The sequence below is a fragment of the Xiphophorus couchianus genome, chromosome 9 (assembly GCF_001444195.1).
Source record: "Xiphophorus couchianus chromosome 9, X_couchianus-1.0, whole genome shotgun sequence".
Lineage (NCBI taxonomy): Eukaryota > Metazoa > Chordata > Actinopteri > Cyprinodontiformes > Poeciliidae > Xiphophorus > Xiphophorus couchianus.
Window position 1 is genome coordinate 11,633,939 of NC_040236.1, and position 16,244 is coordinate 11,650,182.

Genomic DNA, 16,244 nt, shown 5'->3' on the forward strand with positions numbered 1-16,244 from the left:
CAGTTGGACGCCGAGTGCTGGATTTCTCCGCCGTCCAATCTGACGGAGTATGAGGTTGTGGATACCTGGACACCATCTTCATCTCCGGTTGCCTGCTACGAACAGGACATCTTGACTGCTGATTGCGGTGATGGACTTGACCTCTTTTGACTTAGGACTTTGTGTTTTCTGCGAAGCACTGTCCGATCTCAAGGAGGGGGTGTCAAGAAAACTGGTATGGGGTTTGAGATCTATCCAGGTACACGCAGAAAAAGGTGCATGAAGGCCTGAAGGAAATAAAGCAATCTTGTGTTTTGATTTATAATGATTGAGTGTTTTGATAATGATTAAGTTGGACATGTATGAATACAATAGGTAAAATGACTGTATGTAAGTAATCACTGAATGATTCTGAAGTGCACGAATCATGATCTGTAATAACATGACAACAATGAAATGATTAAGGTTTGATGATTTATAATAAGTGAAAGAGGTGATTAATGCTTATGATTAATGCTTAATGGAAATCAGCACATAGTTTTTAATATTTGACTGTGTTTAAAAGTTAATCAGAGAAAAGCACATAGTTTTTAATGTTAAAAGGAAAAGGGGAAAAAGGAGAAGGGGAACTTGTGAGTTCCTGCTGTCGCAAGCAGTTCTGAACAGATGGCCAGACGCACAGGATGGGTGGGGCGGTATGGTTGGCTAAGAACAACACGCTGAGGAAAGGACGGTACTTTCCATCCCAGCCAGCAGACAGGAGGGGCCGACGGGGGTTTCCGTGAAATCAGCAGATGTTCAGGAAACCACGTAAACTAACATTCCCCATACACATACATGGCAGAGAACTGTATATAAGCAGACGGAAAAGGAGAAGTTCTTGTTCTTTGTCTGCGGCACCGAAGTAGAGCTAACACGAAGAAGCAGATCAAGGAAACAACAGCAGACCACACCCTGGAGCCACGGGAAAAGCTGAAGCTTCGTGCCGCCAAAGGGAGACAAGTTCCAATCGTCCAACCCAGGTTCCTGATTAGATCGTCGGTCTTACCTCAACCCAAACATTGCAACAGACTTGGAGAAAAGACAAAGGTTCCGGAGGGATAAAGAGTTGGGTTTGCAAAAGCAATTGAGCCCTCTCTACTTTGCTTCTATTCTAAAGAGGATTTTTCCACACAAAGGACAAAGATTCAGACCAAGGTTCTCGGACGATCCTGTTGCTAAAGATCCACCACAAACTGGGTATGAGTTGAACTTGCTTCCTAAAAAGCTATCTCAGAATCTGCGACATAGGTTAGGGAAAAGAGACAGTAGGGTATGATTATACATGTTGATTTTATTACACTGCTCTTGAATTATATACAATTGATTATTGATTTGTATGTCACATATCCCTGCTTAAGCTTGCTTAATAAATTCATACTCTAAAATTCTAATGAGGTTGGTGGACATTGGAATTAATTGAGTCATTTATTCATTTTTCAGTTCTTTTAATAAGGGTAAAACTAATGTACATGGTTCTAGTAAAGAGGAGGCTTCATAATTTCCTTTGGCGAGAGTAAAATAATGACCCAGGGACTTACATCCAAGTCACTAAATCTAGTCTAGTCGGTTCCAAGAGCTAGTTATATTTTAGAAAGCGAGCTACCGTTAACAGAAGTGGTTATTGGAATTATGCAGCTGTGAGGGCTACTCAGCTGATTGTTTCTTAACTGAAAAGGGTCGTAACTTCTGGATTGGAGGTAGTTAGAGCTAGACGAATCGCTTTCGACACCAGTTTAAATAGATTATCTCTTATAGATCTCTTTTAGGGTAATACCCAGGTCTTAGAGATTTTCCGGACCTGTTAGACAGAGAACTGGTCAGTAGTCAGCCCCGGAGGGTTGTGATGAAGTGGGCGGGGCTAGCTATTGCAGGATAACGGACAACACAAAGAGAAGAAGAAGCCATTACTACAAAAATGTCCTCAAAGACAGAGAGCTTATATTTGGAGAAATGTCTTGTGATCCAGTGGGAAGAGAATCTCTCCCCCCTATTTTGGGCATGTACCAAAAAGTATTAATGTTTTGATATTATTTTTATAGCAGTACATAAAAAAATAATATGTACTGAGGGCAATTACTTCTTCACTTGCTCTTCATTTTTGCAGACTACCAGAAACACTTTTTAAGTAACACCTTTCAGTAATTTTTTAAGCTAAAACTCAGATGTAATTTAAAGAAAGGTTGCTATTTTGCCATCAAAATCAGTAATTTGCTTTTTCTTTTGTTAAACTGTTTATGATTTGATCTAGGAAAACTCAATGCTAAAACTTCAGTATAATTTTCACTTTGATCATATATGCAGTCTTAAGTTTTCTATTTTAATGAACAGAAAGAGAGCTTTGTTATAGACGTGGACTGAAACAGCGTTGACTCCCATGTTCTGGACTATTTTTGAATCATCATTTCCCTAAACATCCTCTGACGCTAAACAGCGTACGGTAATATAGTGGGTGTAACTGCTGATCAGGCAACATGATCAGGTAAATTTTGTCTATAATGGGAAATGTTTCACAATGTATAGTTAAATCCCTAATTGACTCACAACATCATAACAGTGATACAGCTATTGAGTAACTAAGAACTTTTCAGATGATTGTCTTTCTTAGGATTTGGGGAAGTAAAGTCCTATTCTACACTGTTTAGATGTTTTCCTTCACAAGAGAAGGAAAACATCTAAGTTAGCTGCTAATAATAAACTTCTGCAGCAATTCAAGATGGCGCACAGCAGTGTGTGCCATCATTCAACATATGTTGCTTTTAAATAGTGTAATCTGGCTTGTTTTATTGTAATCTGGTGGCATATTTATTTACATCTCCAGAAAAAAAAATATTTTGGATAAGATTTGCATAGAGATACTGAAATTGTGGTAGGAGGATTTACTGCATGTAAAGATTATCTACCATACCAGTAGTACAGCATTGCAGGAAGTGGAATGATTTACATGGGAAATGACCTCTCCTCAATGTGTTTTGTTGAATCATGACCACAGACATTAATTCAGACAAGTGAGGTCCACTGTGTATTAGATGTCAGTCTGAGTTCTTTTGGTTGGTCTGTGTGATTGTGGTAGGATGGTAAAGTCTGGGAAGATTTAGCACTGTTTCATTTTTGCCATTTATGAAAAATGGTACTGACTGTAGTTCGTTGGAGTCCCAAAGTCTCAGAAATGGCTTTGAAATCCTTTTTCATATTGCTGGATATCATTGACTTTGTTTCTCATCATTTCTTCAAGTCCTTTAGACTGAGGAATGATTCTTGGGTCTTCTTTCTTACCAGATATGTCTTGCTTTTATGATTTCTTGTGGCTCTGACAGGCTGGTGAAACAGAGCAAAAAACAAAGCTAATCCCAGAGATTTAGGAGGGCAATTACTTCTTCACATATAGCCAGCTTGGTTTTAACAGGATTATTTCCCAAATGAAATTACAATATGAAAATTGTATTTTATATGTATATTTTAAATTTAATGTTATTTATTAATAAAAGTCAATTGGGGATTTGAGCTACTTCAGTGTGACAAACCAGCATAATCAAAAGAAATATAAATAAAACCAGGAAGGATAATGAACCACAAATAGCAAAGAGTTTAGGTACATTAACCAGAATTTGGTCCAGGCACCAGATGAGATGTTGCTGCACCAACCGCAGGAAGAAGCAGATACTAGAAGACTATCATACCACACCATCTGAATCTTAATCAGATTCAACTCATTTTTTCACATAGAAATCTTTTTTTTCCAACAGTTTGGTCACGTACAGAAGAATTTATGTATTCCAGACAACAATTCCTGTTTCTCTTGATTTCAGGCTGTAGGATATAAATACTAGAAGTTTGTTGATATCAACAGTAGGAATGTGTGATATGGCCGAAAATTCATATCACAATATTGTGATGGGTGACGGTAACGATATATATCACGATAAGATTTGTTCAAAACTTACAATAGAAACAAAAAAAAAAAAATTCCATACTAATTGAGTAAAATTTATCCATTTGTATGTGTTAAAACACATTTAACACAGGTTTTTGTGCATGTTATTAGTACTTAATGTTGAACTGTTATTTTTATGTTGCTGCCTGTCATTGGTAATAACAGGCAGCAGCTTAATCTCAATGATGACTATCTGGCTAAATCAAACTAAAATGAAAAATGTATCTCAATATGTCATCTACCTACTGGTAAAGTCTGCTGACTGCAGGCGTAAAGCAGAGGGGAAAAAAAGCCTTTTTAGTTGCAGGGGAGACCTTGTCGTGATGTTGAGAAAGATCAGTAATTTTAGAGAAAAGCTTCAGATTAAACAGCCACAGGGAAAAACATTTTTAATGGGGAATTATTTCAGGAAGGGGTGGAGAATGATTACAATCTACGAACCACATACAACTGTTTACAAACTGGCATCCTCCTCACCAAATACGGTCAAATAATCAGATAACCATTGGAAAAAATGAAGACTCCACATGTGTAAACACAAGCATGCTGCTGTGGATTGCACTAAAGAGAAATTACAATTTAGGACATTAACCTTCAGTTATTTGGGTGAAATGTCTCCTCTTGGACAGCTTTCCGTTTAGCGTTGGGTGGTGTACTTTCTAGAAAAGATGCATAAAGACATTGCACTGATACATCTCTGATTAAGCTTACGTGTTTTACAGCAGAAAATATAGTTGAAGGAACATTTATGAAACACATCATAACAGCAGGGCTGAAGAGTAAGGCTGAATTAAAATCACAGGCTGCCCATGCTGTAAACTGAATGTCAAAACCAGGATTTTATCATACGATATGCTACAGGGAGCCAGAGAATACATTTTAAGACAACGGTAATGTTGGCTCTTCTGTTAGCGTCTGGAGCTGATACAAACCAGCAGAGTTTTGTTTCAGCTGCAGACAGACCAACTCCTTTTTGTTCTGGACACTTTGACAGGCCATCGCAGTGGTCTAAATGTGATTAAACAAAAACATGAAGCAACATCTCCAGCTCATTTCTGGACCCGATTGTTCAGAGTTTGTTGATGTTGAACAGCTGACAGAAGCAGAACTTTAGAAGTTATTTGGTGTGTTGTTCCAGAAAAATGGCTTCCTACAAAATATCTCCTAGATTTTTCAATTTAGGTTTTGTTGCCTGGGTTAGATTGCAGACGATTTGATTAAGATGAACTTAAAAATGATTTGAGTAGCATAAAAATATGATTGAATGTAAATACATTATGAATGAATGTAGAAAAAAATTATGGTTTTTAGCAATAAAGAGATTCCTTTTGATGGGTTGTCTGATATTGACAGAGTTGTTATAATACAATTCACTGATCATTCCTTAATGGACCAATTGTGTAGAATTCTGATGGAAATCCTGTAAAGCATAAACAAATTCTTTTTTTGCACAAAAAGAGCAGTTATAATTGTTTTTCAACTAAAAATGAATTAAATTTAATGACTTTGTGGACTCAATACATATCTTATAGTTACCAATGGCTTTTCATGAACAAAGGAAGGAATGGCAAAGTCTGAAACTACAATCTGATTTCATACCCTACACCAAAAGAAGCTTTTAACCAAAACTTCTAAAGGAAAAACAAAACATCTGGTAGTACTTCTGTGAAATTTCTGCTCTAGCTCTGACTATCATCGTTCTTCTAATGTGATCATGAGAACTAAAAAAGTGATAACAGCTAAAAAAATCTCCTATGTGTTTCAACAGGTGTTTTACTCCAGATGATTTACCTGTAACTTCTAAGGACACGTCTATAGGTCCACCATACAGATAGACTTCTCAAAACAATACATATTTAGACCTAAAAAGCTACATGTGTGATGTAGGCAGGGTAACTCACATACTGATATGTTAATCATTTGGGTCAGATGAAAATAAAATAGAAGAGTTGTTCCTGAATCTAATTCTCAACTGTGAATTAACAGAAAGAACATTTATAGTTGTTATTTATTTTATTTCCCAGATTGTGCTTATGACACAGCTGGTTATAAGACTGATTGATAGACAAAGGAGGAGCATAACTATTTAGTTTTGTTTGATAATTCTAGATTTGAGCAAATAAAAATCACATTTGAGGTTCTACAAGGCCTCATTCTCAGGTCACTTTTAGTGGTTTGAAAAATCAAAACGTGTCTTGCCAAATCTTTGCTGATGACATGCAACTTTACAGATTTGAACTTAGCTTTGAACTTTGAAGTGACTTAATTCCCATACAGCCAATGAGTAAGTGTGTGCATAAGGCCAGGGAGTGGACTAGTCAGAAGTTCCTCCACCTTAGTGCAGACGAGACAAAAGTCGTTGTTTTTGGACAAAATTCAGGGTTAGAATTGGCGCCTATAACTACTCAGTGGTGATAAATATTTCAGCAGACACAAACCTATCTTATTGGTTGTTTTTTATTCAAACCTGTAAATATTAACATCAGACAAAGCCTTGCTTCCTCTTTTTGAAGGATAATTTTTAGGGAACAAATTTGTAGAAGTGAGAAAAGCCTCTTAGTGTTTATGCTCTTCAATTTTGGAACAAATAAGTTCAGAAACAGAATTCAATTCAGTTATTTAAATTGTGTCAAAAAGTAAAACGAGCTTTATTTTACTTTTAACTTGTTTTGCATTTGGGCACTAATGTGTCTTTAATATATGGGTTACTCATTCATGCTATTTCATACAGTTCCTGTCTTTACCGTGGTTTTCTTTATAACTTCTTTATTTGTAGTCATGCACTCTGAATTAACTTACAAGAGGATATTCAATAGCATTTTCCACATCATCCATCATTTTATCTGATAAGACTTCCGGATGACATATTTACCCCCCATCAGCAGTGGGAGTATGAGCCTCTTATGCGTCATGAGTCCGGGACTTTAAATAGAGGCGTCCACTGGGCGCAGCAATTAGAGCGTGTTTTAGGAGGCAGACAATAAGCGACCACTGACTTTAACATTTTTCAGTTTGTTGAACTCACCCCGCTGCGCTTTTACCTGGACAGGATGGCCAGCTCTGGACTGCAGATTGTTGGTTTTCTCCTCTCCTTAGTTGGAGTCTCTGCTACTATTGCCGCTACTTTCATGGTCGAGTGGGGAAAGGACACTCAAGCAAAATATCGTACCTATGACGGTCTGTGGATGTCCTGCAGCGGCACCTCCGAGAGGGCCACCTGCGAAAATTACAAGCATCTACTGAAACTCCCAAGTAAGTTTCAGCGCTTATCTATGAGATGTTCCACTTAAAGTAACCTGCTTTTACTGAAGCTTTCTGCTTTGTGATCCTGCAGTTGAGGTCCAGGTCACTAGAGCACTGATGCTGGTCAGCCTCTTCCTCTCCGCCATGGCGCTGATAGTCTCCATACTGGGAATGAAGTGCACTCGCTTCATGGATGCAGTGCCACAGAGCAAAGTCCAAGCAGCTGTCTGCGGAGGAGGGCTGTTCATAGTCGCTGGTAGGAATAACATGACTGAATATCTTGTTTATTTAAACAATATATATCGTCACCTACCGAGAAACATCTATTGGAAGGAAAAATGTGGTGAAAATCATTTTGACAAAGAAAAAATATATATTTTAGCCACTATTTTAGGAAGGTGATGGTATTGTAGTTCGCTGATTGGTGTCTTTCTTTGTCAATTATTACTTTCCAAATGTCCTTGGAAATAAGATATGTGGTAATCACTTAATAATGACAACTTGATAATAAGTAATTAATTTACACCAGTGGCCAGTAGTTGTAGCTTTTTACTGGTAAATATTGAATATGTTAGATGCTGTTAATTTGTTTATTCTGTGCAATGGTGGTTTTTGAAATGGTTAAAATGGCTCCATGATCAGGGCGGCATGGACTTGAGTCAGAAGGACCAATTAGAGCACTGATTGTGAATAAAATGTATAAAGTAACTTATATTTCCAGTGGATGGTGGATGGATGCTTTTTGGTGCTGTGCACTATATGAAATTATGGCTTTAACACTGCTGCTGTCCAAAGGAACTGACTTTAGTGTCTAATATGCAGCACTAGACTGATTAAACTTGAACTTGGCTATTCAACAATGAACAGAGATTTAAACGTAACCTGATATGCATAAATGGATTTTAGATCCCTATTCATTTAGTTCTTAATGTACCTGCTAAGTTATTTGAAAAACTTTTCTTTTTCATATCAGAGTATTAGGGAACTATGTTTGTGTTTGGTTGTGTGTGGAGGAGTGTAAGATGCTCCTCAAAGACGTAGTTGCCCAAAGCATCATTCATACAAGAGATATCACTGTTCTTTTGTGAAAATACTGCTTTTTAAATTAAATTACATAAAATATTACAAATGGGAAATTATCAGGATTTTTTAAAACAAGTCAAGCAGTGTTTCTTTTCTTCTAATGTGGGTGGTTCATGCATCATCCTAGTTAAGGATGGTTAAATGTAAACCTGTGTATTACAAGTCTTTGAGCTGATATTAGATGTTGCAAATGAATGCAAGACATTTAATATATCACTACACAGGGAAACTATGAGTGTAAGGAAAGTCGCACAGCATTTTTTAGAGTAAACCAAAAGGTAGTAATTACTACAGAATGTTGACATTTATAAGCTAAAATCAGAAATATCTTTGGTGCCATGAAAATCCCAACAAAGTGAGAGAGCAAAAAGCTGATCATGCTCTCACACTCAGTCACTGTCGCTCCATCGGCATGCTTTCAATCCAAAATGTTTCTCTGCTTTTGACCTTGCTTACCATGGTTAATCGGTAGAAATAAAAGACAGGAACAAAAATAGATAAATGAAAACCTCTTAATTAAGTATTCCTTCCTTGTTATGGATATGTAAATAAAACCAGAATAAAATATTAACTAGAGAAGAACACAGTAGAAACGCAGCCATCCTGAAAGTGTTCTGCAGTGAAAAGTGTTTAAAGTTTAATAAAGGTGGTGAGGCTAAATACTTCAATTACTGAACTACATGGCTTAAATAATGTATATGTAAAATATAGATTTATTTACCTTTTTTGTCTCCACATAGTTATTTAACTTAGAAGACTGTGAAGTTTAAAAATGCAGGTTTACTTGCTTGTTTAGATATTTTAAATGGAACTGTGTCTAGATCTGTACAATTATGACCAACAAATTATCTTGACTTTTAGCTTCCTAAAGTCAAGTTGAAGAGTATTGTTTTCATCTCAGCATAAATCTTATAAATCTGTTTATCTATTTAGTCATCAACTAAAATTGGTTTAAATGGAAAAAATAATAATTATGATTAATAAATTCAAACGCTTCTAAATATTGTTTTCAAATGCAACCCGTCATTAATTTAAACACATTTAGCAGCAAGGGGCTTGTTTTCTTTTTGTTTTCCTTTTATTTTATATTAATCATGAACAAATTAAGCAAAGACCTGACTGCAGATAATATTTTTTAACAATATTTTTCTTAACTCAGGTGTCTTGACCATCATCGTTACATCCTGGTACGTCAGTAGGATGGTTGAGGTGAACGAAAAGGCACATCGACTCCTAAAGTAAGTACAAGAGAAGAGTGACTGACTCACACAGAACGCACAAACAAAAGCACTCACCTGATAAGCAAATGTGCACCTAAATGTGTGTGTGGGTGTGTGTGTGTCTTTGCAGCAGAGAATTTGGTCACGCAGTGTTCGTCAGCTGGGCGGGTGGATTCTTCACTGCGCTCGGTGGAGTGATCCTGAGCTTACGGAGATGTTGGGGGTTCAGTGGCTCATCAGAGTCCATAAGCACCAATCAGCTTCTCTCCACTGCAAAGTCCAATTACGTCTAGAAGAGAAGTTTGGACTCCATGCCCCACGGTGGGATAACTATGCATTGTGTCCCATTTTCAGATGTATAAATGTGAAAATAAAATGCAATATTGAAAGTTTTCTATAAGTTGATTTTAATATGATGACATTTTGTAAAATCATATGGATTCTCTCCACCTTTCTCCTGTTTCCTTGGTTTTTGTAAAGTCTGCTATACCTTCTGTTCAGCCTCACACTGATGTCACACTGTCAATATGTTCTGCATTTGTTAATTACTTGTCTCATAGTTTTATATTATTGCTCTTGTACATGGATGTTTATAATATTTAAGCACTACATTACTCTGTATATCAGTCTGAAAGGCTACCCAGTTTAAAAATAAAACTATTTTTTATGATTCTTTTTATCCTTTTTTCAGCACAGTGGTTTAAGTGGAAATCGTTTTTTAAAGCCAATGCCAAAAACATAAATATTCCAAGGAAAGCCTAAACGTGCTAATAATAGAATAAATATGATGATAGATATGGTCTTGCATTACACTCTTATTGCTTCTTTATTTTGTACTTATTCAGCAATAAAGTAAAAACTTATGTTTATGGCTTATGGTTTATGGTTTTGTCAGTTTATATATATAAATATTTTTTTTTGCTGTGATATTTTAGAATGTTTACCATGAATTTGCATGAATCTAAGTAGGGCCTGGTTATAAACAGGTAAATTTAAATGTAACATGTCCCATATTTTGCCATTTAGGCATTATTTGACATGAACTGATAGGTTTCTTAATTGGTTTAATGTTTTTTTTTTCTACTTTTTGCATGAGATCCATTTAAAATAAATATGTGATTATTTTGCATTCAGTTTTTTTTTTAAAGGAAATTAAGCTTTTCTTACCTATCATTTTATAATTTAAAATGGTGCTCTAGAGTGGCAAATATATAACCGTTTGGTAAACGTAGCAGTGAACGTGCAAAGAACTCACGCACCAGCAATTAGAGCTTTTCCCACACTGAGACAATTTCCTTCCTGTAATTTGTATTGTCACTTCAACATCTTCATACTTCACATTATCAGCATCCAAATAAGTGGGGCTATCAGAGGAATAACAAATCTATCTGCATAGCCTAGTTTTGATTTGCCTTCCTATCACAAAACACAGAAGACTGAAAAGAGTCGTACTAGATAGGCTGCGTTTCACAGGACTGGCCCTCTCCAGTCAGACGGAGTCTGATTATGGTCAGCCCTTCCTGATTTCCAAGAAGCAGCGGGCACAGCAGGAAGAAAATAATGGGCTAAAATTATGTTCTGCGTGATATCAATGTCATTTTCTTCTGCCTGTGTTTTTTTTATGATGTAAAAAACCCTGGTGTCGTCTTTTATTGTGTATAAAGTGAGGTAAGTCAAAACTGTCCAAGTCTCTAAAACGTGAAAAAAAAAAGTACGTTTTGTTCAAAAACAACATAATCATAATAGAAATACCACGTAGGCTGTTTATCTCAGCATTCCAGACTGAGTGCAATTACCCAAACAAATTAACGTCAACAGAGAATATGTATCAAACATATTGACTATATTGATTATAGATTGTTCAATGTCAATATATAGAAAATAATGTTTGTCTATTATTAATAACTCACTTGTACATGCTGGGTCATAAAGGAAAATGTTTTTCTTTTTCTGAATGTTTGTGCTAAAAAGAAAATAATGATAATAACTTTCTTCCAGATCACCTGTGCTTAAGGACAATAATGTGACAAACTTTTATAATGTTATGTTGCAGTATTTTTACAATATTTAATTTGGGATGGTCTATCTATGTTTATTTCATTCCTAAGAGTGAATAAATATGCAGTGAATGCCATTTTAACATGAAAAAAGTATTGATTTGCTTCACTGCCACCAAGTGGTTGAATCATTGTGAGTTTAAAATCTGCTTCCACATTATATAAAAGTGAAAAAGAGTGAGATAAACTTAAATAGCATGACCTGCATTGCATTTATATATTCCTGCTGATCAGACTCATTTATCAGATTAAAAATACCTTTAAACAGATATTAAACATCAAGGTGATATGTGTTTAATAAATATGTTTTCTTATGGTCTGATGTAATATTTTAATCCTAAATATTGTGTCTTCAGTAGCTGTTAGCAGGAAATCGACATAATATTCACACATAAATTCTTGAAAACTTCAGTAGGTGGTTCATGTTTCACTTTATTTCAATTGAATTATTGAAAAAAAATTACTTGTGACTCTGAGTGAAATATTTCAGACACTCAGTAATTTTACAATTTAAAAAGTTGTGAAATTACTTTTTAAGTAAAGTAATTTATATTCACTCTTATTTGAATACAATGTAGCGTTTGGTTACTTTACCCACCTTATTGTTGTACAACAACATGTGGTTTCAATCTCAATATATTTTGTTATAATTAAAAATAGCCTTCAAATATCGAGATTATGCATTGTTTACAACGAAGACCCAATATTTGTACTGACAGAAACATGTATTTAATATTGTTACGGTACTTGCATATTCCTGCTTTGACCGCCTGAGGGAGACATTGTCCCATTATTAAACAAGTGTCTGAAGCAGAAAACCATGTGAACCCAGTTTCCCTTGAAGCTTTATTCTGGACAATATAAATGTCCAGAATAAACTTCGTTCAGTGTGTCCTTGTGAATTAATTCAATAAACAGGAGCAACAAAAGGACAGAAGGTCTGGAATAAAAGATATTCATGGTAAGAAACAGTATTTGTAAATAGTTTGGGGTCAGAATTTATTTTTGCTTTGAGCAAGATTGCAAACTCAGTGTTTCGTAAGTTGCTGAATGGTGAGTTTTGGGGACCAAAACAATGGTCATTAAGCAATTTTCGAAGGCTGGTAGAAAGTCTAAGAGGTTTACTTATAAGGACTTCAAAAAATATTAAGCCATATTTTGCTGCAATTATATCACCAAGACTTTTGGCTAAACTGTTAGACTGACTGGAGACTATTTATAAGAACTGATTTTCAAGTTGTGCCACAAATCATTAACATTAGGTCTGGACTTTGACTGGACCATTGTAACACATCAATTGGGTTTGCTCTAGGTCATTCCATTAAGCTTTATTTTTACAAGGTGAAACTCTACCCAAGTTCCTTCTACCATGTTTTCTTCCAGTATCGCCTCGTATTTACCATTTTCAATTCAACTCTGACTATATTCCATATCTCTGCTAAAGAAGGGGTCTCCCCATAGCATAATGCCGCCAATACTGTGTTTCTCAGTGGTTATGGCTAAAATATTTTTGCTTGCACTACCAATGATGTCTTCTTACGTTTTCTATAAACTGAACATTTTCTGTCAACACATTGCTCTTCCTGCCTGGGTTGACGGCCATGGCTTGGTAGATATTCAGCGTTTAGTGAAATGCCGAAAACTTGCGATATTGTCTCATAACCCAACCCTACTTTAAAATTCTCCACAACTACATCCTTGACCTTTCAGCTGTGTTTTCTGGTCGACATGATGCTGTTTGTTCACTAATGTTCTCTAAACATCCCTTGAAAGAACAGCTGTGTTTATGCTTAGATTAAATCAGCCACAGAAGGGCTCCATTTGTTAATCATATGACTTCTGAAGAAAAAGTTACGTGAACAAAACTAGGGTTCAAATTTACAAAGATCTTTTAAAAACAAAAAGTTCACATATTGATGTGTAAATAGATACTCTAATATTTAGTTAAATGTCTGTGGTTGGTATGTCAGTGATGGGATTGTGTTTATCCCCCCCTGCAGGATTCCTCTGCCTCCCACCGTCTGGCCTGTCTGCTGGTCAGCAGCCCTGATTGTACGCTAGCCATTCATCTCACGGGGGGGAGGAGTTTACCGAGCCAATGAGGGGTCTTAACATGTGTGTTCCCGGTCCACTGCCAATATTTCCGCCCCTGCTCCCGTGCTGAATGGATCTATGAGGAAGCCTGTACATGGACTGTAAACCGAGGCTGCGCTGATTGCTTTGGATGAGCCTCCAGCCGTCTCCTGCTGCTCTCCGCCCGAACTGAGGATGGATGGAAACTCGTGTCCGCTGATGATCCTGTCTGTGTTCCTGCTGTTCAGCGACTTGCTGCTCTGCTCAGCTGCCTTTCTGGAGCCGGTCGACCTGTTGTATGATAGCGCTGTGCAGGCTTTCTACGGCGGCGACTATGAGAGCGTGGTGCGCTACATGGAGGGAGCGCTCAGCAGCCACAGGGGAGTCCGGCACACCCGGATCCGGTGCCGGCTGAGGTGCCAGGACCAGCACCCGTTTCATAAAACCTTCTCGGACCTGCGCTTTTTCGACGTAGTGCTGCGCAGGACTGTGTGCATGAACGCATGCATTGAGGCGAAGCTTGGCACCCAGTCTGTGCATAAGGTCAGCGATGAGGTCATACAGGACTTCAACAGGAGGATCCCCTACAACTATCTCCAGCTGGCTTATCAGAAGGTAAGGAGGCGACTGAATGGGAGCTATTGTTGTCTAATTGCTTTGGTTCGTGATCAGCTGTTCCTGCTGCTCAGAAAAGTGATGTAGAGACACAGAAGAGAACACCACTTGTTGCTTGCCTCCTGCCAGAACAACTATAAACCCAAAACCCACAGCAAAGTAAAGTGGCTTTTATAGACTTTTTTTCTGTTTATTTTTTTTTACTACACCAAATGTTTCAGATCATTGAAAAAAAAAAAACAACAACAACTTCTTGTCAGACAAAGAAAATTTGAGTGCATACAACAAGTAGGTGAGTAGTTTTAGTAAAAATAAGCAGGATTCCCCAGAATGAGTCCCTAGGATGTTACTGGGATCCCTGGGTTTCCTCCTGGACTTGTTACCTTGTTATTTAATCTCGAAAAAGTGGAAGACCTTCCACTAACCAACCTGGCCTATCTTAAAACTATAATTCCCCTTAAATCATGATTTATTTTTGATGAACTTCCACTGGCTAAATTTTATCAGCCACATGCAGATTGCTGCCACATCTGTGCAGCCAAGTTCACTTAAACAAAGCCTGTCTGACAACAGAAAATGGGCTAAAAGATCTCAGAACACAACACAGTATTCCCCAGTCTGAAAATGTTCAGGAACAAAGTCACTCATAGGTCCAGCAAACCACAGTGAAAGCCTTTATTATCAAATGGAGAAACTAAGGAACAACAATGAAGCTTTCCCAAATTGTCCCCACTGCTAAAATTACTTTGAGAGTGAACTGATGATTCATCCAAGAGGTATTAAAAGAACATAAAGCATCATCTAAGGCACCACAGACCTCACTTTCTTCAATCAAGATCAGTCTTACTGATTAAACAATAAAAGACAAAAATATCTTCCATGGGAGAGATCCAAGGTGAAAATTACTGCTGCCAAAACAGAACACAAAGAAAAAAACCATATTGATTCTCCCTAAGCGTTATTAGAAAGTCTTTCACTGACTGATTAAATAAAAAAGGAATTTTTATATTTATATCTTGAAATAAAACACATTCCAGAATAAAAAGAAAAAACATATAGGATGAACAGTGAGACATGGTGGCTGTGTGATGCTGTGGGGCCATTATTAGGTTTAATCATTAATCAATTAAGTTTATTTCTATAGCACATTTCAGCATCAAGGCAGTTCAAAGTGCTTTACATCATAAAAACAACAGCCAACAACTGAAACATAAATTAAACATTTTGTCTGGTGGCATTATTACACATCAGAATATTTATCAATGTTTCATTTGTAATGTTTCAAAAGCAACTCTAAACAGTGTTTCAGCTGTTTTTCAGTTTTCAGGAAGCTTGTTCCAGATTTGTGGTTCATGGAAGCTGAATGCTGCTTCTCCATGTTTGGTTCTGGTTCTGGTGATGCAGAGCAGACCGGAACCAGAAGACCTGAGGGATCTGCAAGGTTGATACAACAACAGCAGATCTTTAATGTATTGTGGTGCTAAACCGTTCACTAATTTATAAACTAACAACATTATTTTATAGTCTATTCTCTGAGCTACAGGGAACCAGCATAGGGACTGCAGAACTGGGTGATGTGCTCCGTCTTCCTGGTTTTAGTCAGAACTCGAGCAGCAGCGTTCTGGATCAGCTGCAGCTTTAGGATTGATTTTTTTTGTTTTGTTTTTTTGTTTTTTTTAGGCAGTGTGGAGATACTGTTTCATTAATCAATTTGACTAAAGATAAACTCATGGATGAGTTTCTCTAGAGTTTGCTGAGATATTATCAGTCCTCTAATCCTGGAAAAGTTCTTCCGGTGATGGAAGGCCGACTTTGTAGCTGTCTTTCTGTGGCTCTGAAGGTTCAAGTCTGAGTCCATCACTACGCCCAGGTTTAATGACAAATGCTTTTTCACATAGGTTGGTTTGGATCTCTTTTTCCCTTGGTGAATAAAATAATTTGAAAACTCCTGTTTGTATTTACACTGCTTACCTTTGTCTAGATATAAACTTTGTTTGAGTA

General features: G+C 36.9%; 2 protein-coding genes across 2 annotated transcripts in view; both read left to right on the top strand.

Annotated features, from left to right (window-relative positions):
• The first annotated feature begins 5,987 nt into the window (after positions 1 to 5,987).
• Positions 5,988 to 10,361, top strand: LOC114150471 (claudin-19-like). Its single transcript, XM_028026875.1, has 5 exons — positions 5,988 to 5,997; positions 6,930 to 7,204; positions 7,287 to 7,451; positions 9,438 to 9,516; positions 9,629 to 10,361. The coding sequence occupies exons 2-5, from the start codon at positions 7,003 to 7,005 to the stop codon at positions 9,789 to 9,791; spliced, it is 609 nt and encodes a 202-aa protein (XP_027882676.1). The 5' UTR covers positions 5,988 to 5,997; positions 6,930 to 7,002; the 3' UTR covers positions 9,792 to 10,361.
• A 3,315-nt stretch (positions 10,362 to 13,676) lies between these two features.
• p3h2 (prolyl 3-hydroxylase 2) overlaps positions 13,677 to 16,244 on the top strand; it is a 49,114-nt gene continuing 46,546 nt past the window's right edge. The window contains exon 1 of the mRNA XM_028027483.1: positions 13,677 to 14,243. Coding sequence (XP_027883284.1) covers positions 13,824 to 14,243 — 420 coding nt within the window. The 5' untranslated portion in view covers positions 13,677 to 13,823. The remainder of the gene's footprint in view (positions 14,244 to 16,244) is intronic.